The 22,415-nt window shown below is 40.7% G+C and overlaps 1 protein-coding gene across 3 annotated transcripts in view; it reads left to right on the forward strand.

The window, feature by feature from the left end:
- Positions 1–22,415, forward strand: part of LOC149254893 (isoamylase 2, chloroplastic-like) — a 542,818-nt gene that overhangs the window by 51,323 nt on the left and 469,080 nt on the right. For all 3 annotated transcript variants that reach the window (XR_016267196.1, XM_089460267.1, XM_089460266.1), the window contains exon 4: positions 19,745–19,849. Coding sequence is in view for 2 of the 3 variants with exons in the window: in XM_089460267.1 (XP_089316393.1) it covers positions 19,745–19,849 (105 nt within the window). In the remaining variant the exon portion in view is untranslated. The remainder of the gene's footprint in view (positions 1–19,744; positions 19,850–22,415) is intronic.

The following is a 22,415-nucleotide window of genomic DNA, read 5'->3' on the forward strand; positions in this document are numbered from 1 at the left end:
CTGCTGATCCCTGATAATTGTCCAATCAAGGACTCAAACAAAATAACATCACATATCCTGCTGATCCCTGATAATTGTCCAATCAAGGACTCAAACAAAATAACATCACATATCCTGCTGATCCCTGATAATTGTCCAATCAAGGACTCAAACAAAATAACATCACATATATAAAACTTTAAAAGTATTTCATCATCATGAGTTATAAACTTATATGTAGCAAAAGTTGCAAAACAAATAAAACTAGCAGCTATCTATCTGAGACCATTGGCCTCTCCCTAGCAGCGTTCTTTCTGTCTTGTTCAACAATTGCTTCAAGAACATTTTGTATAACCTCCGCACTAGAAACCATACAAGACATTACATCTACATCATGTGCAGGGAGTCTAGCCAGATGGTATTTCAATCGTGTAACCCCTCCTGACATCTTGGTCCCACACAATTTGCATGATATCTATGCCCGATTTGACCCACCAACAACCTCCCCATACTCCTAAAATGGGTCCAAGGCTTTTGGCATATTTGACATTTGTAGTGAACTAATTCAAACCTAGGGCACAAAAAAAAAATTGCATTAAACCCCCCAACACAAAAAATAATAAGTAATAACCACCTCATTTAAAAAAAATTACTACATTATTTGAATTTTGCAATGTGAATGAAAAATGGCAATAAGAGAAAACCCTTGCATTGGCTCATGGGCATGAAAATCATAGCAAATGGAAAAAAAAACAAATAAACAAAATGTTGGTAGGCAAAAAGGCAAGCAAGCATAACCCTAAATCTATGAAAAATCATTAACATAGGGGTTTTTAAGAACATACCTGTTAATGGAAGAAATGAAGTTTGTCTCATTGTTCTTCAATCTTTGATCCACAAAAAAATCTTAGTTGGTGGTGATACTCGTTGTTTGATCCTCAAACCCTCCTTGACAACCACCATAAAACTCTTCTCCTTACTTCTCCAACACTCAGAAATAGAAATGAAGAAAAAAAAAACGATTTTCCCTTTTTCTACCCGCGGCATAACACAATCGGCGATATTTTCTGTCGTCTCGTCATGTTTTGCCGAGATATCGACGATATCTCGGAAATATCGCGATATTTTTAGGAGCGCTGAAAATATCGAAATATTTCCGATATTTGGCGATATATTGCCGATATTATCATCACTGTTGGATAGTGTCTTGCTTGTGTTTGCCATGAAAGCTTCTGGCCATTCTCTGAGCATTGGTCTCCTTCCTAGCTGACCTGGAGGACCAACTGTGCGGCTTTTTCTGTGGCTGGTGATTTGGGAGACGACCTTTGTGAACTGGCTGAACCCTCTATTTCTCCTTTGCCATATCAATTTCGTCTTCTTAGCTTTTCTCAACCTCCTCCCTCTCTTTAGGCTAGCTTTGTTCTGCATGGTAGACCAAAATTGGATTCTATAATCCATGATCTCCTGCTTCACCTCCTTCAGCCTTCTATGCCTGCTTTGTAGCCTTGATGCCACTGGAGAGGCCATTTTATGACTATGGAAACCTATCATGAAAAGTTGTATAGATGGAACCAGCCATCCCACCCTCATTATCATGGTAAATAACCACCCGCTCCTGGGTATGAACTTCCTCATTGCTGGGCATGGGAGTGTCAATCTCCCCTTTGGTTCCAGAAGCTAAAATCTTCTCCTCGCCCAACAAATGACATGACTTGCTGTTAGGCCATATGCCCTCCTCTCTGTGCATGTGCTACTTGTCCCATGCCATCTGCTGCAAAGTGGTGGCTGTCATCATTTGATGAATGGTGGTATGCAATGGGCTTCACTCCCCCTAACACCACCCCATCTGGGTGAACATGCATATTGAAGTGTTACTGAATGATATAGTGAAGTTTCAGCAAACAATATCAGTTCGTGGCTTTTCAAAAGGAAGGGTGAATTTTATACAAAATTTAAATGGACAAGCTTGTGACCATTTTCAAAGTAAGATATATTAATACAATGGTTTTAATATATCACATGCTCCAATTTTAGACAGTTCTGGTGAGATTGGATCAGGTATATGGCCCTTGGGATGACATCTCTTTTTTGGGTCGTTTGTGCCTGGTGGATGTTTTGATAGAGACTACTAGTTCGGATCATTTGCCCATTCAGTTTGTTATTTCCATGGAACATGTAGTGGACTTGAAGCACTCTTTTTCATTTAAGCTTAATGTTTCACACTTGGAGTCTCCTCACTTCCGTGCTTTGGCATTATGTTTGGAACCTTTTATCTCACAAATCTGCATTAGCAAATCAATTGTAATGTCCCCTTACTAATATCACTGGTTTAGATTGCAGGATTTTTTTCAAATTTTTTTCAACAACTATGACTATGCTCTAGAAACTCACACAGATTGAGTTTGAGATGATCTTAGCCATTGATCGAGATCTAATCATGGACGTTGGTTCACCAACGAGAGATTAGAAGAGCAACTTGATGGGTAGAGGGGAAGACACACCGCTAGAGCGAATTCTTTGGTAGATCGAGCTACCCAGTTGCAAAGATCGAGAAAGGGAGAGAAGTTAGAGTCAAAACAGACACAAGAGTGAGAGGGAGTAGTAGCAAAGTGATTTCTGGTGGATTTCCAGTGTCGGAGAATCAACAGCAAGAGGGCCGAGATATTCCTCAGTGAGGCTGCACAGGGCCTGCTTAGGAAGCTTTAGAGGAGGGTTCAATTTAACTGGAGAGGAAGAGGATTCAGTTGCAGGAGGTCGGGAAAATTTCCAGAAGGCCAAACGAATCATTTCTGGAGGCTGAGTTGGGTAGAACGACATCATTAGAGCAGTTCCAAAGGTAGTACAATTTGGCCTGCATAGAGGTTGACGAAGGGGTGTTCAAGCAACCGGTTTGAGCCAATTTCGGAGCTGAGATCAGTGTTGGGTGAGACAAAAATTGTCTTACTAATTTTGGCCAGATTATTTTGTTGAAGATTGCCAGTATGGCATCCATATATTGTACTCAGATTTTGCTGCTGCATACAATAATAATAGGACCCTCATCTGCTACAACAATTTTCCCACATTCGGTTTTTCCAGGGACTTTTGTCCAAAAATAATGGTGTCATTTTATTGTGTGTGCGCTCTATTTTTCTCAGTTCCAATTTTATTTCCACAGTGCATTTTATTTTGGTGGAAATTGCAGTTGGGATTTTATTTGTTGTTTTCCATAATAACAAATGAATTGCACATAATAATATTCAGTTAGAAGAATAATTTCCAGTTTCTGCAATAGATGAAAATTTCACAAGTTACAACAAGTACCTTGCTGTCCCTTCTTTATTTCAACATCTCAAGTGCCATATTACTAAACCAACTGCACCGCTGCCAACTGCTTTGTGCCAACTGCACTGCTGCCAACTCTAGCTTTGCGTTGCTTAGTTTCTGGCGCTCCTAGCCATTGCAATTGTCACTCCGACACTCCTCTGCATCAACTGACACTGGTTCATCTTGATACTTCTGATCTGGGCTCCTGGCACCTGTAGCAAGGTATTGATCCGAGAGGTGGACTCCTCAGGGATCTTGCCCATCTGCAGTTCTTCCGAACTACAATTCTATATAACCCCACCTCTAGGCAATCATTGCAAATTCCTCCTCGATCTGTGCGGATGCAGCCTTTGGATCATGCTTCTCATCCTTGTCCTTCTTCCTGAGAGGACATTGTGTAGCGTAGTGACCAAGTTCACCACACTGGAAGCACTTGATCTTTGAAACATCTATCTTCTTCTTCTGCTGCTCCTTCTACACCTTAGATGCTGGAGTTGCATTCTCATCCTCCTTCTTTGGCTTCGTCCCACTGCTGCTGTTGCTACTATTAAAGCGCGCTTTTTTGACCATGCCGCATAAAGCGCGCGTTTTATCCCAAAAAAGCGCCGGTTTTTTTTTATAGCGCTTTTTTCCGAAAAAAGCACGCTTTAAATGGAAAAAAGCGCCGAGGGCGCGGGCAGCGGGCTTTTAATAAAGAAAATCGATTTTTTTTTGGTCATTTCTGACTGTCGCCGCGCGGAGGAGGAGGAGAAGAGCTGAAGGAGAAGAGCTGAAGGGTTTGGGTCGACTTTGGGAGCGAATCCAAGTGTTTTTAGGAGAAATCCAAGACAAGATCACCAATTTGTCCATAAAAACGGTATGTAGATTAATTTTTTTTTGTTTTCCTTCTTTAAAAACTTTGTTTTTCATTGTTTTTGGTTGGGAAACTTCATATGGGCACCATTTTCCTTTTGTTTTCATTGTTTTTAAAGAATTTTTTGTAATTCTTCATTGATTTGGGATGGGTAACTTGTTATGACTATGGGAACCAATTTTTTATTTTTTTTTTTCATTTTTTTTAAACATTGTTTATGTTTTTTGAATTTTCATTGTTTTTTGGCATTTGCCATTGGCATTTGGTTGGGTAACTTGGGTTTGGAAATTGGGATTTTGGAAATAATTAACTTGTAATTTTGTAAATGCTAAATTGTAATTTGTAATCCTAAATTCCTATTTCCTAATCCTTATTTTTCCATAGGTTTGCAAATTCAAAATTCAAAAGCAAACATGCCAAGGAAATTGGATCCTTTCTTGGAATATGGTGAACCTAAAGCTCCGAATGATAGACAAAACTTGAATTGCAAGTTGTGTGGAAAGGAGATACGTGGGGGGGTGTACAGGTTGAAGTACCACCTTGCACAAATCCCTGGACATGATGTGGGGACCTGTATAAATACAAATCCTGAACTTATCCAAAGAGCCATGAGAGCATTGGGAGAATTAGAGCACACTAGAGAGGCCAAAGAAGAACTCAAAAGGCAACTAAGAAGGTCAGCTGAAGGAAGTGGACCAAGTGGCACTGGTTCTACTGCAGCGTCAGTCAATCCGGTAGCTGCATCATCATTTTTTGTTCCTCGAACCACACCTGGTTCACAACCAACTATCGGTTCAATGCTAAAAAGAACTGAAAAAGAACAAGCTGATAGGTTGATGGCAAAATTTCTCCTCTGGAGTGATATTCCTTTCAGCATTGTAAGGAATAATCCATTTTTCCAACCTGCTGTTGATGCTATTGCCAGTGTTGGCCCGGGGTACAAAATCCCTTCTTATCATGATTTCAGAGGCTGGATTCTTCAAGAGGAAAAGCGTGACTGCACCCAAAGATTGGAGGATTTTAGGGCATCATGGGCACAAACAGGATGCACTGTTATGTCAGATGGTTGGACTGACCAAAAGGGGAGAACCCTTATAAACTTCTTGGTTAGTTGTCCCAAGGGGACTATGTTTATCAAATCTATTGATGCAACTCATCAAATCAAAGATGCAAGAACTTTATGTGATTTGCTGGATGTGTTTATTTTGGAGGTGGGTGCAGAAAATGTTGTCCAAGTCATAACGGACAATGCTGCAAATTATGTTGCTGCTGGTAGAATGCTTATGGACAGGCATCCTACTTTATTTTGGACACCTTGTGCTGCCCATTGTATTGATTTGATGTTAGAGGACATAGGGAAAATTCCCTTTGTCAAAGATATTGTTGACTCATCAAAAAGCATCACAAAATTTATATATAATCATACATCTGTGCTTAGCTTGATGAGAAGATTCACCAACAACAAAGAGTTGGTGCGCCCCGCCATTACACGGTTTGCGACGAGTTTCATATCTCTTCAATCCCTTTTGAATTCTATGTGGGATTTGAAGAGAATGTTTCTTTCAGAGGAGTGGCGTGCTTCGTCAATGAGCCGCAAACCAGAAGGAGAGGCGGTATGCAGACTAGTTTCATACCAGGAAGACTTCTAGGCGGGAGTGCAGGAGGTGTGCGCCGTTACTGAACCTTTGGTAAAGGTTCTTCGGTTGGTTGATGGTGAGAAGCCCGCAATGGGCTATTTGTATGAAGCCATGGACAGGGCCAAAGAAGCCATTCGGTCCTACTATGATGATAAGGGAGATGATGGGTTTCAGAAACAACTCCTTCTATGGGAAGTGATTGATGAGCGATGGAACAACACACTCCATCGTCCCATTCATGCTGCTGGGCTTTTCCTGAACCCTGCATTTTCTTATGCATGTGGGTTTGATTTTGATGTTGAGGTCATGGACGGATTATTAACCTGTGTCCAGAAGATGGTGAGATCTCCAGAACAACGTATAGAGATCTCTAAACAAATTGAGACATATAAGATGTCAGGTGGCACATTTGGCTTTGAGATGGCTGTCACTGATAGGACGATTAAAATTCCAGGTATTTTTTAGTTTGTACTTTGTAACTTTGTTTCAAATTTCATTGTCTCTTCAAATTCCATTTTTTTCTTATGTTTATTTAAAATTTTATTTGTAATTTTGTTGTAGACGCATGGTGGAAGACGTATGGTGGCAGAGTACCCCTTTTGCAAAAGCTTGCCGTACGCATCCTCAGCCAAACATGCAGCTCCTCAGGATGTGAGCGCAATTGGAGTGTATTTGAAAAAATACACAACAAGAAGCACAATAGGTTAACACTTAAACATTTAAAATATTGCAAATTTCCAAATAAATTTTTGAATTCATTAAACAATATTTTTTTTATAATATTAATTATTAATTATTATTTCATGAACTTTGTACAGGTTGGAGTCCCATAGACTTAATGACATGGTCTATGTCTACTACAATCTTCGATTGTGGGTGAGGCAACTAGAGAGGACACCTGATATGGATGCCATCTCATTGGATGGGATTGACACCACTGCTGAATGGAGGGTTGAGACCGAGAGGCCTCTCATGGATCCCACTGATGATTGGTTAGTGCAGGATGAGGGGGAGGAGGAGGGGGAGGAGGAGGAGGAGGAGGAGCAGGAGCAGGTGGAGGAGGAGGAGCAGGAGGAGGAGGTGACACCGCCTACCCGGGCTACCACTACCACCAGTAGAGGACGTGGTCTCCGTCTACCTCAGCCTCCTGTAGCTGCTACTACTAGTTCTTCAGCTTCTAGAGCACGTCAGACTCCACTGCCATTTCCACCAGCACAGGCACCAGCTTCTACATCTAGAGGGAAAGAGAAAGCTGTGCCATTTTCTCGCAAGAGGGGCAGAGGAAATCAATAGGATTAGACTTTCATTTTATTGTATATGACATTATGACATGATGAGATACATTATCATATTTTTTGTTGATATTTTGAGGCTGAGTTGGGACTCAGGACTTACTATTCAGGACATGATTCAATGTTATGTGTGATTTTAGCGCTAGAAATGATATTAAACATCTTAGATATTAGTTTTTTTATCATATTTATGTGTCAATGTATTTATTTTATGTTGTAGATGGTTTAGATATTAAAAAAATTGAAAAAAAATGAAAAAAAATGAATATTTTTGTGCCAAACGCTTTTTTCCCGCTTTTGCCGATTTTTTCCGCTTTATTCCCGGCGCCGATTTAATCCCGCTCGCGCTTTTAACAACATTGCTATTAAGTTTTCACTTGACTAAGTCTCTCCTCATCTCTTCCTGCTGAAGAGCGGCCCATATCCCTTCCTAATCTGGCAATCTCTCTCTGCCCACGATGCTCTGGACAAACACTTGCCAAACTTCTGAGACTGAATTTAGGGCAAACCTTACCATCTTTGTAAGCTGAGGTGTTGACCCCACAACTGCCAGTGAGTCTCGGATCTCTTGAAGCTTCATTAGGAACGGATCAATGCGTTCCCCCTTCTGAATCTGCGTGGATCTTATCTTCTGCTCCAAGTACATCTTCCGCTGCTTGGAAGATCCTTCGTATAGCGTGGCCAATGCTTCCCACATCTGCTGGGTTGTATCCTTGCCGACAATGTGACACACACATGATCTCTCACTTTGTCGAGGATTAATTGCTTGGCCTTTTCCATCTCAGCCTTATACTTCTTGAGCGGATCTGGATCCGCAGGTACAACTATCGCACTGTCGATGTAGGTTTTGAAAATCGTGCTCATCCAGAAGGCATGAGATCCTTGCCTTCTAGATCAAATAGTTGGATGCACCCTCCAACCGATCTTGATCTCACAACCCATTAGCTGCCATCTCTGCCAACAAAAAATGTTGAACTGCCTCCTCTCTCCTCTGCGCAGCACCTGAGAAATCAAACTTCTTGGCTGGAAGTCCTTTGATGAAGAATGCCCTCAACAATGTCTCTCTCTCTCCCACTGACGCTATTCTGCCAGCAAGTGCTGTAAAATATTTGCGTCCCAGCTGGAGATTTGCTTTGCAAGGAAAAATGCGCTTCTCCCTTCTACCTCTGGGAATCTTCGATCTGGAGATCTAATTTCTCTGTCAACTCTCTCAGAGAAATCGATTCCTCCTCAAAACTTTGATCTTCTGGCCCAAGGACTGCGCTGTGTTAAAATTGGCAACTAGGGCCAAACTCCAGGTGGGTCATCTTATTTATGGCAGCTGATATTTTTCTTGGATCCCTCTCATCGAGAGGTGTAGGATTGATCTAAAGATCATCCGATTCTGATAAGTATTCAAGGAGTTATGAATTTATTTGCATTATAAGACAATTCAATGTTCATCAAGGTCGGCCAGCAACCAAATAAACTCCACACGTGCTCAACATTTTAGTATAAATAGAGGTGGCCTTCAAGTCATTTCAACACACTTGAGATCTCTTCCTCTCTCTACATGTCTTTGGGTTTTAGTAGGAGGAGAGATCCTAAGGAATAACGTTGCCCTGATCCAGAGGGCAGAAAGCCGGAACTGCCGGAAAAGCTGGAACTGCCGGAAAAGCTAGAAAAACCAGAAAAGCTGGAATTGGAACTGCCGGAAAAGCCGGAACTGTCGGAAAAGCCGGAAATGCCGGAACTGCTGGAAAAGCTGGAAAAGCCGGAATTGCGGAACTGCCGGAAAAGCTAGAAAAGCCGGAAAAGTCGGAACTGCCGGAAAAGCCGGAAAAGCCGGAATTGCCGGAAAAGCCGGAACTGCCGGAACTACCGGAAAAGCCGGAACTGTCGGAACTGCTAGTACTGCCGGAATTGCTGGGAACAGCCGGAACTGCCAGAACTACCGAAACAGCCGGAGCATCTGTCTTCGAAGGAGAGCAGCATGCAAGGGACAGCTAACTAACATTGGGACAGTTGTATGGTACTTAGCAGCAAATACACCAAGCATGCAAGGGACAACTAGCATGCAACAACAAGCATGCTAGGGACAACAAGCAAGCAAGGTGCAACGAACACATAGGTCAGGATGGCAACATGGTGCAGCAATGGCACATAATGCAGTACAGTGATGGGTATAGTCATGATTAATGAAGCGTGATGAGATGCAACATAATGATGATGGGTGCAACATGGTGCAACGTGGTGAGGTGCAGCATGATGACGAAATGTAATACAATGATAGGTGAAGGAGTCACCTTGGAGAATTAGTTGAAGCAGCATGTCTTCAACTGATCTCATGTATCATCTTCTTAGAGATGATCTATGCTCTTATCTAGATAAGTCAAAGTGTTGACTTATGTTGTAAACTTACTATGTCTCTCTCTCTCTGTTGAACTATTGAAGAACATATAAGAAGAATTGATCAAGGGTTTCCCCACATTGGGGTTTGTCCCTGGCTAGCTGCACATCTTGTGTCCTCTTGTCTTGGCTTGTGTTCTGCGATTTATGTTTATGTTCTATCTGCATTTTACTTTAATGTTGATGTGATTGCTAATCTGGAAAAGATATGGAGCTAACTGTGAAAATTGAAATAAATTGCTTTAAGCATAGAACATACCTAAAATTAACATGGTATTGGAGCTGAGGTGAAGACAATGCCTAAGCAAGAGTGAAAGAGCAATCACCGAAGGCAGTTGGGAAAGGACAAAAGGATCAGTGGATTCCTCATCCCTCTTCTAATTCACCAAGGGTCAAGTCGAAGCAGAGAATATTATCAGAATGGCACATCGGAATATGGCCTACCTAAAGATCACTTCACTGGAAGGCCGGATCTCAGGGTGGAAGGAAAGGCAGATAACTAGTTCGGCCATTATGCGAAGGAGTGTCTGAATGGCAGGGACACATCACTTGATGATGATAACAATCATTCCAGGGACATCTTCAATGATCAAAGGAATGACAAGTAATGCAAGTCATCAAGGAAATGGCGGGCTCTTCATAGAAAGCAAGGAACCCCAGGTATGAAGAATCAAATGTTGTTTCTGATAAGATAAATAAGCGTTATCTTGTATTGGCCCTCTCCTTCAGATTCTTTGGGAATCTGGCTTATAGATTGTAGTGCTTCAAGGCACTTCATCGGATAGATGGGTGCAACTGCACTCTCTAATTTGGTAGAGATGGAAACAATCGTGGGATTATACTTGGAGTCGATGCCACCTATCTCGCAAAGGGTGTAGGGAATGTTAACTCTCAATTGAATAAGGGTAACTCGATTCATTTACAGAATCTCTTTTATGTATCTGATCGCAAGAAGAACCTGGTGTCCATCTCGGAAATGGAAGTCAAAGGTTTCAGGGTGGCATTCATCGATGGAAAGGTACGTGTTAAAAAATATAATTTTCAAAGATGCTTTTTCTCATGGGTTCAGGGTTGGCAATTTGTATCAAGTTGCAGGATGGTCCATTGGGGATCATGTCAATTGACATATCGCATCTATAATACTGGAGGTCTACCTATGGAGCCCTACCTGATGTGAGTCAAATGGTGATAGGGATGTCTGAATTCAAGTAGAGAATGAAGGTACATGTCTGAGATGTATCGAAGGAAAATCTTATAAGGGGATCATTCCCCTCATGCAGCAGGTCCACAAATTTGGAACAACCCGAGGAGTTTGAGATTCATGATTGGGAATCTCATGTATATAGGTGGAAGAAAGCCCTCTATGGCTTGAAGCAAAGCACCCCGAGCGTAGTATGAGAGGATTGATAGCTGTCTGATGAAGCTGAGATTCACTAGGAGTGAAATCGATCCAAACCATTACCCAAAGGTTGTGAATGATAGACCTCGCATATCGGCACCTTATGAGAACGACCTATTTCTGACAGGTGCAGACCCTTTCATTTGCAGAAGTAAGAGGGAGTTGGATTGCGGATGTGGAATGATAAACTGCAAGCCTGTGACTACTTCGAGGATCTTAACTTTCAGAAGTTATATGGTAGTCATGTCGGACCAGATTTGGGAAATGCCTCTGAGTTTCATAAACTCATTCGCATTGATATTCTTGGTGAAATTCCGTCCGGACATATGTTTTGCAGTTAGCATGGTGAGCTCATATTTGATTGAGCCTCACTAGATTGGTGCCAAGAATCTTCTGAGATATCTTTGGGGCATAATCTCTCATGGATTGAGATACACTGTCGGAAATATGAAACTACATGATTATTCGAACGCTGACTGGGTAGGCAGTGTGGAGGATCACTAGAGCACTTCTCAGTGTTGGTTCTCTTTAGATTCTGCTTCGATATCATGGATGAGTAGGAAGCAAAAGTTGATTGCTATGAGCACCGCGGAGACCGAATACATAGCTATGAGTATGATCTCGTGTGAAGTTGCATGGTTGCAGAAGCTCTTAAGTGAGCTGTTTGTACACATGATGAATACCACTGTGATTCTCTGTGACAACCAGAGGGGGGATTCGATTATTGATGAATCCCGTATTCGATGATTGCTCCAGCGGATAGACATCAGACACTGCCTTATCTGCGATATGGTAAGTCGATGAGCGAGGAGGCTCCATCGCATTGAGACTGATGTACAGGTCGCAGACATTTTGTCAAAGCCCCGGGGAAAGGTCAAATCTGTGACTTTCCCGAACGACTTGGAGTTGTTGAGAGACCTTCTTATAAGGGTCCTGCATGTTGCATGGATTGAGGTCTAGGAGCTCTTGGGGGCTTGGGGTACTTACTAGAGAAACATACGACCACAGGGCGACTCACCCTCCCTTGGTGTTGCGCTATGAACATGATGATTAGTTCTCCTGTGGGCCAAGATGATTTGTTCTTTGTGGCGACTGTGGAACAGGATGATTAGTTCTCCTGTGGGCCAGGATGTTTAGTTCTCCATGGCATCCACTGACAGGATGATTCGTTCTCTTGTGGACAGGATGATTAGTTCTCCTGTCGAGGCATTCTACCCATGCAGTTTGGGACTTATGGGAAGTACCTCTCATATGATCAATGAGCAGGGAAATAGGATAGGGACCGTAGTAGTACTATCGATGGATGCATCGCTGTATCTACTGTACTCCCTATGCTAAGATGACCTCCATTGATGTGGGATCAATGAAACTGATCTGGGATCAGTATGAGTGGTTTGAGACACTCTCTTGTGACATTAATCTGGGATCAATGAAATTGATCTAGGATCAGTATGAGTGGTTTGAGACACTCTTGTGACATTGATTTAGGATCAGTATGAGTGGTTTGAGACACTCTCTTGTGACATTGATCTGTGATCAATGAAACTGATCTGGGATCAATAAAACTGACTTTGGGTCAGTAAGAGTGATGTGACACACTCTCTTCAGATGAAACTGACTTCGGGTCAGTAGAGAATGGTATGAGACATTATTGATCAATTCTTCTTCTTCATGGTTCAGCAGAGCAGAGCAAAGCAGAGCAGAGTAGAGCAGAGCTCAGCAGATCAAAGCAGAGCAGAGCAGAGCAGTGCAGGGAACTGATGGCAGAGATAGTACAGTCGAACATATGGATCAACGGATGGAGTTCTCCCTAGTTGAGAGGGAGTGTTAAAATTGGCAACTGGGGGCCAAACTCCATGTGGGTAATCTTATTTATGGCAGCTGATATTTTTTTTGGATCCCTCTCATCGAGAGGTGTAGGATTGATCTAAAGATCATCCGATTCCGATAAGTATTCATGGAGTTATGAATTTATTTGCGTTATAAGACAATTCGTCAAGGTCGGCCAACAACCAAATAAACCCCACATGTGCTCAACATTTTAGTATAAATAGAGGTGGCCTTCAAGTCATTTCAACACACTTGGGATCTCTTCCTCTCTCTATATGTCTTTGGGTTTTAGTAGGAGGAGAGATTCTAAGGAATAACGTTGCCCTGATCTAGAGGGCAGAAAGCCGGAACTGCCAGAAAAGCTGGAAAAGCCGGAAAAGTTGGAACTGCTGGAAAAGCCAGAAAAACCAGAAAAACTGGAATTGCCGGAAAAGTCGGAACTGTTGGAAAAGCCAGAAATGTCGGAAAAGCCGGAACTGCCAGAAAAGTCGGAACTGCTGGAAATGCCAGAAAAACCAGAAAAGCCGGAAATGCTGGAACTGCCGGAAAAGCCGGAAAATTTGGAAAAGCTGGAAATCACTGCTGGAAAAGCCGATACTGCTGGAAAAGCCGATACTGCCAGAAAAGCCGGAAAAGCCGAAAATGCCAGAACTGCTGGAGCTGCCGGAAAAGCCGGAACTGCCAGAAAAGCCAAAACTGCCAGGAACAAGCGGAACTGCCGGGAACAGCCAGTACTGCCAGAACTGTCGGGAATCGCCGAAACAGCCAAAGCATCTGTCTCCGAAGGAGAGCAGCATGCAAGGAACAACTAACTAACATTGGGACAGTTGTATGGTACTTAGCAGCAAATACACCAAGCATGCAATGTTACAGCTAGCATGCAAGGGACAACTAGCATGCAACAACAAGCATGCTAAGGACTACAAGCATGCTAGGGACAACAAGCAAGCAAGGGACAACAAGCAAGCAAGGTGCAGCCAACACATAGGTCAGGATGGCAACATGGTGCAGCAATGGCACATAATGCAGTACAGTGATGGGTACAGTCATGATTAATGAACCGTGATGAGATGCAGCATAGTGATGATGGGTGCAGCATGGTGCAACACGGTGAGGTGTAGCATGATGATGAAATTCAACACAACGATAGGTGAAGGAGTCACCTTGGAGAATTAGTTGAAGCAACATGTCTTCAACTGATCTCATGTATCATCTTCTTAGAGATGATCTATGCTCTTATCTAGATAAGTCAAAGTGTTGACTTCTGTTGTAAACGTACTATCTCTCTCTCTCTCTTTGTTGAACTATTGAAGAACATATAAGAAGAATAGATCAAGGGTTTCCCCACATTGGGGTTTGTCCCTGGCTAGCGCCACATCTTGTGTCCTCTTGTCTTGGCTTGTCTTCTACGATTTATGTTTATGTTCTATCTGCAGTTTACTTTAATGCTGATGTGATTGCTAATCTGGAAAAGATATGGAGCTAACTGTGAAAATTGAATAAATTTCTCTAAGCATAGAACATACCTAAAATTAACACGCTGCTTGCGGAGATTTCGAATCGTTGCCTCTGCAGTAATTTCGAACTCCTCTTCCTTTCTGCTTCTGACCTCTTCTGCTTACGATTTGTTCTCCGATACCATGTGAAAATTTGGAAGACCCAAATTTCTATTGCAACAATTGATTAAGCTTCTTCTATTTGTTAAATTATTGAACAAATTATTTACTGCATCCTACAACAAATATGAAAACTAATACACTGCAGCTTTCACCAATTAAATTAAATGCGGAGACAAGAAACTGAGCAAAAAAGAAATAGACAACACATGACACCGTTATTTTTGGACAAATGTCCTCGGAAAAACCCAATGTGGGAAATCCAGTGCAGCAGTAGAGGGTTTGTATTATTAAGCAGTAGTTTTCTGAATACAATCTTTGGAAGCCTTGCTGGCTATCCAATATAGAGAATCTAACTGGCAGAAGATTAGTGAGAAATACCTCACACTATCACTGGCGATTTGACATTGATCTGGGCTCTGGATGGCTAGCCCCACGCTGGCTCTGCACAGTCACTGCGTCAGCCTATGCAGTTCTGCGTCAACCTTTCTGGGGATCTATGTCACCTCTTCTTGGATCTCCTGCTGTCTGGAGATTCGAACTTCAGCCCTTCTGGTCTCACACCGCGAGTTCTTGCACTAAATCTTGTCTCTCCTTGCTGGAATTTGAACTCCCTCTGAAGCTCTGTGCTGCCTCTGCATGAGCATATGTTGCCTAGCGTAGCCTTTGCACTGCCTTTTCTGGATCTTTCTTTGTATCCTTTGCGATGTATTCCCGGATCAGGAACTCTCCAATTGGAACTATCCCTGCCCCTCACTACAAGAAATCACTTCGATCTTCTCTCTAGCAACTGCTGCGCTGCCCTCTTTGAGAAATTCGTTCTCTTGATCTCTCTTTGATGTGTTTTCCAAATGCCCATTGAAGTCCTTATAATTCTCTAGTTGAGTAATCAACGGCCCAGATTAGATCCTAATCAATGGCTCAGATCATTTGGACTTGATCTCCGTCTTCTTCTAGAAGTTTCACCCTCAGTTTGATTAATACCCTTTAATTATTTTAATTGCTTAAGTCTAGACTTAGGCACCCATTAAAAATAATTAATTATTTTAATAAAATTGTCTCCGGGTGGAATTTCCCAAAACGATTTCTGGGTATTGTGGAATGTATGTCTCCTAGCCTCCCTGCAAATTTTGAATCTTAGAGTGCATCCGATGCTACAGAAATTAACAACCCTTAGATCGAACTCTTTCCTGCCTCTTCTCAGATTACCTTCTTTGAAATCTTCACCGAAAATCTTACCATGAAATGATAATCGTGCTGCCTATTTATAGTTGTTTCCTGTCAATATAAGCTAACCTGACTTGGGAATGAGGCGACATGAGATCATTTAATTAATCTTGAAGCCTACTTGCTTGAGGAGACTTTGCTTGGTCTTGGAGGGATGTTTACACTTATCTAATGACTCATACAAATTATAACATGCCCAAGAAGGGTCCTCCATACATGACATAGACTCAATTAGACTTTTATGATTAGATGACTCAATCCTAAAGGCTCACAATGGGAGCCATCACTAAAATAAAATTCCTTGCTCATGAAACCCATGAGACAAGCATTACAATAATAATTTTATTTTACTTCTTTTCATCAATTACATAAAATCACAATTACATATTTCATTATGAAGACTGAACCTAGTTACTTTTCAAAAAAGTTTGGTCTCAATGCTAGGGCTTGGTATATCTCGCAATCCCATTGTTGAAATTTCTTCAAATTTGGAGGAGACCTTGAGGACACACCAGTGCAGTATAGGCTACAAGATCAAAGTTTTTCTATGGCTACTTTGTTGGGAAAATGATGCCCTAGGTGGCCCAGCGTGGCTATACCTAGAAAAAGGGGGGGAAGTGAAGAAAAAGAGGTTTTAAGGTGATCACCATATGGTGGATCAATGCCTAATTCCTTTGGGGATATGGAGTGAAAGAAGAATTATGAGTATGGATCTCGTTTCTAGCTCAAGGAGGCTTTAAGGGCAACTTCGTTTAGCATTAGGGCAAAAAAGAGAGCGACCTTAAAGCATTTGTACTTCGTTTGCAAATCAAGATGGCTTATCAAGATAACTTTGATCTCTAGGAATATTCATTCAACAAACATGACCCATAGGAACAAGGGTTGGGACAATCATGGGTTCTTGAATGATAAAGGAGGCTCATCTAGCGCCTATATGAACCATGGTGATGGCCATGATAATGAGGTAGAGCTCATGAATTGGCTTTTGCCCACGTGCTAAATGCGTTTGTCCCGACCATCTTTTGCATTTTGTGGTACATTTTCCTGTTGAATATGGCGAATTATACTTTTACTTTTCTTTTCAGCTGCATCAACCTCTGGGGCATCATTCCATACCCGACCCAAGGTGTGGGCAAGGGGATGGGAAAGGCTAACCCTATGTGGACGCAGTGGAGGAATGTGGACCCAAGTGGGAGAAATGATGAATTGGGTTATAATGAGTGGAAAGGGGGCAATATATGTGGATGAGGGAGCGGGACCACGTAACCAAAATTAGGGTTTCCCATGAAGTACCATCCCTAAAGCTAAAGGGTCAGTAGAAGAGATCCCTCCCACAGGACTAGAATCCAAGGTTAACATCCAAAAGGGGTCTAGGGGACAAGAGCATAGACCTAGCTCATTCTATCTGCTGAATCCCCCCATTAATCCATGCCCAAAAGTGTCCATGATAAGCAAAGTATAATACTCAATTACCAAATTACAAGGCATACCTTTAGGTTCGGGAGGTCCACCTTCAAACATACGATCATGGCAGATGGGTGAGGCACTACATGGCTAGCTCAGGTGGCAGAGAAGTGGCACAACGAGCTAGTTGGTGCCAGTTCTGGACCATCTTGGAGAAAAAATTTCTCCTCGGGATATCATCCACAAAATGGTGGGTAATACTCCCAAAATAAAAGGCATGATTTAAGAAATGATAAGTTATGTCCTCCATATTTTGACTTTGTTATAGCTTAGGAATGCTTACTCTATAATATGAAAGAGAAACAGGATCAAGAGGAAAGCCACTCTAGTTTAAGAGAAGGGTGGCTCACATGGGAGCAAAAAATACATGGGAAATAGTCTAGAAACTAGCCCAAGTTTGAGATTTTCTTTTTTATGGTGCAAGAAAAGAATAATTTACGTCACTGAAAGGAGCTTGAACGAGGCTTAGAAGTTACTTCAAGAAGCTATTGGTTAAGGACCAGATCGACAAGAGTAGCAACTTCCTGAATAACTGATACATACAAAGCACACCAAATCTTAAGATGCATTTTTAGAAAACTAGACACAGTAAGATATGAAGATTCATAGTTTATGTAGAGTACTATCCTAATACATGTTGGAAATGTAACTAGTTTCGGTCTTCATAATTGTTATTGTACTCATTTCAATATGTATCTTATGTAACAAACAAAAGAAGAAAGAAAAAGTTATTATTGTAGAAGCATGAGTTTCATGCTCTTTATTGATGGTTATTCTAGGTAAAAGCATGTTCTTCATGCTTATAGGGTTTGTTAGGTTATAAGATTTATTGTCACGAGTCAAAAGAGTCAAGATCGTGTTTATAAGACCCTTCCGGGTAAAATATAGCTTGTAAATAATTTATTTTGAGTCTAGAAAGTCTTGAAAACCTCCAAAGTGCAAGTCAGCCTAAAGGAGGGAATTCGACCCCTTGGAAAGGCTATATAAAGGAGCAGTTCGACTTCATTTGGGACTCACTCACACACAAGTTCGATCTCAAGAAAAGAAGTTCGATCTATAGCTAGGAAGCAAAAGAAAATAAGAGAGAAGGTCTAAGAGGAAAGAAAAAAGAAGAAAAACTTTCTTTTGGGCTAATCTCTCCCATATGTGCGAAAGTCTAGGGTTTTTGCAGCTACAAAGGAGGCCGAAATTGTAGGTCCGAGTTGCAGTAGGGCAAGTTGCACTATCGAGTTGCTGAAAGGAATATTCTGTGACTTGTCTTGACCTCGTTGATCTTGGGAGGCGCTATCTTGCTCTAAGAAGAATTTCTTGAAGAAGTGGAATTAGGGTTTTTGCAGTAGCTACAGGACCAAAGTTGTAGGTCGAAATTGCTAGATGAAAGCAGGGTCAACGCTGTGGTCAAAGTTGCAGCTGAAAGCTGGGTGATGCAGGATTGAGCAGTGATTTTTGAAAGGCTGACTTGGTACTTGGAGGAGGACTTGGTCTAGGGTTTTGGTCTTCATTGTCTCAATTGAAGCAGATTCTATAAGAAGAGGAGTTTTTGGGTTTTCCCCTTGGAGGGATTTTGCCTTAGCTTGGAGCCTAACTTCTATGTCCATTGTCTTTATTATTGTTGCTCTTGATATTTGTTGGACGAAGAAGATCTATTAAAGAATCACAAGAAGAATAATAAAGTTCACAAACAAGTAATAAGGTTAAGGAAAATTGGAATTAATAGCTGCTACTTTGCATTTTCCAACATTACAGAGACCAAACCAGAGCCATAATTTATCAACAAAAAAATATGAGGAAACCAGCCCCCACTTCTAATCTAACTGCTACCTAATTTCTGAGGTTAAGTTGGCCCATTCTATTAGATATTTTGAAAGATGTCTTTATTTTATGAATGTTTCTTCTTTTCTTAGAGGCATTAGGGCTTTCAAGTTTTAACATGTGTAAATCCTAAATAATAAGCATATGAATGTACTACTTATACTGGTTCCTGTATAGTTTTTGCTGCTTTTGAGAAACTGATAATTCACTTTTTTAGTCTGAATACAATCTGAGATCCATAACATGATCACTCTAGATCCATTCTAAATGTGTTTATGTTCGTATGCTAAGCTGATTGCTTAGGTTGTGTATCTGGTAGTGGTTCCAGGTCTATCCTAAAAGTGTTTGTGTTAAGATGCTAAGCTGGTGTCTTAGGTTGTGTATCTGGTACTGGTCAATCAGATGGGACCCAACTGACCTATATACTGCTTGATAGGGTGTGACTATCTTGTGGTCAATCCGGTGGATTTTAGTTTGTAGTTATATCAATATCTCTTTTTCTTTCAATCTGCACCTATTCTTTTCTTTTCTGCTTGATGTGATTTTGACTATATGATATATTCCTTTTCTATCAAAAGAATGAAAATAACAATGGAAAATGAAATATGATGGTCAGAGTGATCATTGGAACTGATCAGAACATTGATTGTCAAATAGCATTTGAGGACAACATAATGCATCTCTGAGGTTGATATCTGAATATCAATTCCCTCCAGTGTGATTAGGGTGTTTCGTAGGCTAACTTAATTTCATTCTCTTAGTATCAACCATTAAAATGGTAAGTTTGAGCAAGTAAAACTAATATATTTTTTTTTTGGAAATTCTATCGCTGAAGCTTAGTTGATAATTTTATGAGACAAAATAGGAACTAGTAATCTAAGAATGGATAGTATGTTGCTGCAGGTAAAAATGGAATTCTTAACAAGTTTATTTGTCAACAGGTAAAGGCATTTGTTGGAAGAGTGGATACAGTATACAAAGTAACCATTGAAGTTTTCTTGCCACGAAGATTTGGTGATCTGGACCGTGATCTATGTTTGCATTGGGTATGTTGGTTCTTGAAAATCAGCATGCAAAACATGAGTTTTATTGGTGATTGCAAAGTTTAGTTTCTATCAGTTATGCATGTTCAAAATAATTGATTGATATAGATTTTTGAATTAGATGGGTCCAATTTCTAAATTACATCTAATCTGTCCAATTGTGAGTTCTCTAATTGTTACTTGGACATGATTTGAGACTTTTACATTGGTCTTGTAACTAGTAAGTTACTCATGAAGGTAAAACTGCATTATATTTACAAGGGATGGAAAATATGATTTATGCAGGTAAGCTGAAATTATGGATAGAAAAAATATTTTATGTAGATTTAATTCTTCAATGTAGTAACAACAAAAGGCTAATATATATGGGATTTTAGGAGGTCAATGTTTTATTTCTTAATCACTTTGCTTTTCTTTTCTCTTTATTTCCAGGTAACATTTCCTGAGGGAAATTACCTAGGCACTTCCAGTTCCCCTAATTCTAAGGATGATGCCTAGGGTGAACCCTGGATTCTTTAGGGCACAAGGCTAGGTCAACAACTTAATGGATAGATCATATATATCTCATTAACAATCAGCTCATTAAGAGTGAACATGTCACAAAGTAGGATTTGAACTCAACTATGGAGGGTAACAACTTCTCCTCACAATGATTTGATCTACACCCTTAATTACTTAATCACTTCATGTATTTCCCCACTCAGTTTGTTCAATCATGCAAATGGAAAATCTTTACAGAAGTTTTAGCATTTGTAGCACATTGTCCAATTTTCATGGGAAAATATATATTAAGTACTTGTAAGTTGTCATTCCAAACTACTTTGCTTTCTCCAAATATTGCTATTTCTAAAGTGAAAAAAAGTTATATTTTGGCTTCCAAGAAGCAATGGATAGGTGTTTTTTTTTCTGCAAAATACGTCTTATATTTATCAAAAATATCAAACATCGAAACAAAAGGTGGAATGGTATATATAATGAACTTTACATCCTCTTTCAAAGAGCCACTAACACTGAAACATTCTCTAAGTAGGCTAGAGAATCTAAACCTTTGTACTATCCCTCCATGGAATTCTTATATTTTTAAAGAAATTTTCTGAGTTTATATTGAGTTGTCCAGTGGTTACTTTTGTCAAACAGTTTGGTTATACTCTGCTGTAGGTACTCTCTTACAATTTTAACTCAAGAAGATAAGCACAGTAAACAACATGTGTCCAGAGGAAGTATTCCAAGAGTTCAAACTGATATATGTAATACTCAGAAGTTCACATATAGCTGATACATGACTTTGCCACATTGAAAACAAATTAGAGCAGCTCCCTTTTTCTGTTTCTTTTATATTCAATATGCAAATACACAGGAAGTAATGGAGTAGATGAACCTGGGATTTTGCCATAGGAAAAACTTCCAAAATATCAGTCAAAGATGAAGATTAGACCAGCCATGCAGGCTCAGGATTAGCAGCTCCAAACTAAGGTAAGGTAACAGTGCCACTGTTGACTGTGAGAAAAACCCACACAAATCTGAAAAGGGGAAATAATACTCAGCTCAACTCGTTCTCAACTCAGATATCCTCTTTGTCCAGGTGGGAAAAGATTCACGACCTGCCCAGATTTGTTGGTACTCTCCAACAAAGAAGCACTTTACCACACTGTTGTTAAATACCTTGGCAATTCGAACCTTTCTTGAAGAATATGTCCAGCATGCACGCACAGGGGTATTGTGGCCACAATACAGAGAGAAATGTCGACTATTATCTAGAGAAGTTCAGCCCAGAAAAGAGGTGATTCGACCAGCCCAGAAATGAGGGTATTCAATTCCCCTTTTTCCTTAGGGAACTCATCGTAACAGTGGTAATCTATCCAGCACATATTGAAGAATGTAACTAGTATCAGTCTTCATAATTGTACTTGTCAAAACAAATTTATTATTAAAGAAAACGACTTATTAAAGGATGGGTTTTATGCTTGGTTCAATGTTTTCTAGGTCAAAGCCTCCATTGAAGGCTTCTAGGTTTTGTATTGAGTCATTAGAGTCATTGTCATTTTTATTAGACCTTTCTTGGGCTTTTGTATCATGTAAAAATAATTATTTTTGAGTCAAAAAGGTTATTTGTCACCTCCACACCAAGTCGGCCCTGTCCCCATGAAGTCGGCCTACATTAGGGCAATTCGACCTAGCAGAAAGGCTATATATAGAGAGGCAGTTCGATCTATTTGGAGCACTCACTCAACAAGTTCGATCTTCAAGGAAGAGAAGCAGAAAAAAAAGAGCAAAGTAGCTGGAGAAGGACAAAAGAAGCTGGGAAGATCTAATTTGAGTTTCTGGGCTATCTATCTCTCACATGTGTGAATTTTCTTGGCAGTTGTTGGGGCTGAAATTCTGTGTCTACTGCAGGTCCGAAATTCTGTTGCCAGGGGCCGAAATTCTGCTGCTAGGGGGCCAAAATTCTGGACTGAAGCTGTTGTTGGGGAGCTGTCACTTGGAGACTTTGACAGGGATCATGTATTGAAGGGAAGGGCTCACTTGGTGGTTGGAGGGGGTCTTTGTCTAGGTCTAAGTTGTCTTGGCA

The sequence above is a fragment of the Pinus tabuliformis genome, chromosome 7 (assembly GCF_031772625.1).
Source record: "Pinus tabuliformis cultivar Carrire ecotype Pingquan chromosome 7, CPIR1, whole genome shotgun sequence".
Lineage (NCBI taxonomy): Eukaryota > Viridiplantae > Streptophyta > Pinopsida > Pinales > Pinaceae > Pinus > Pinus tabuliformis.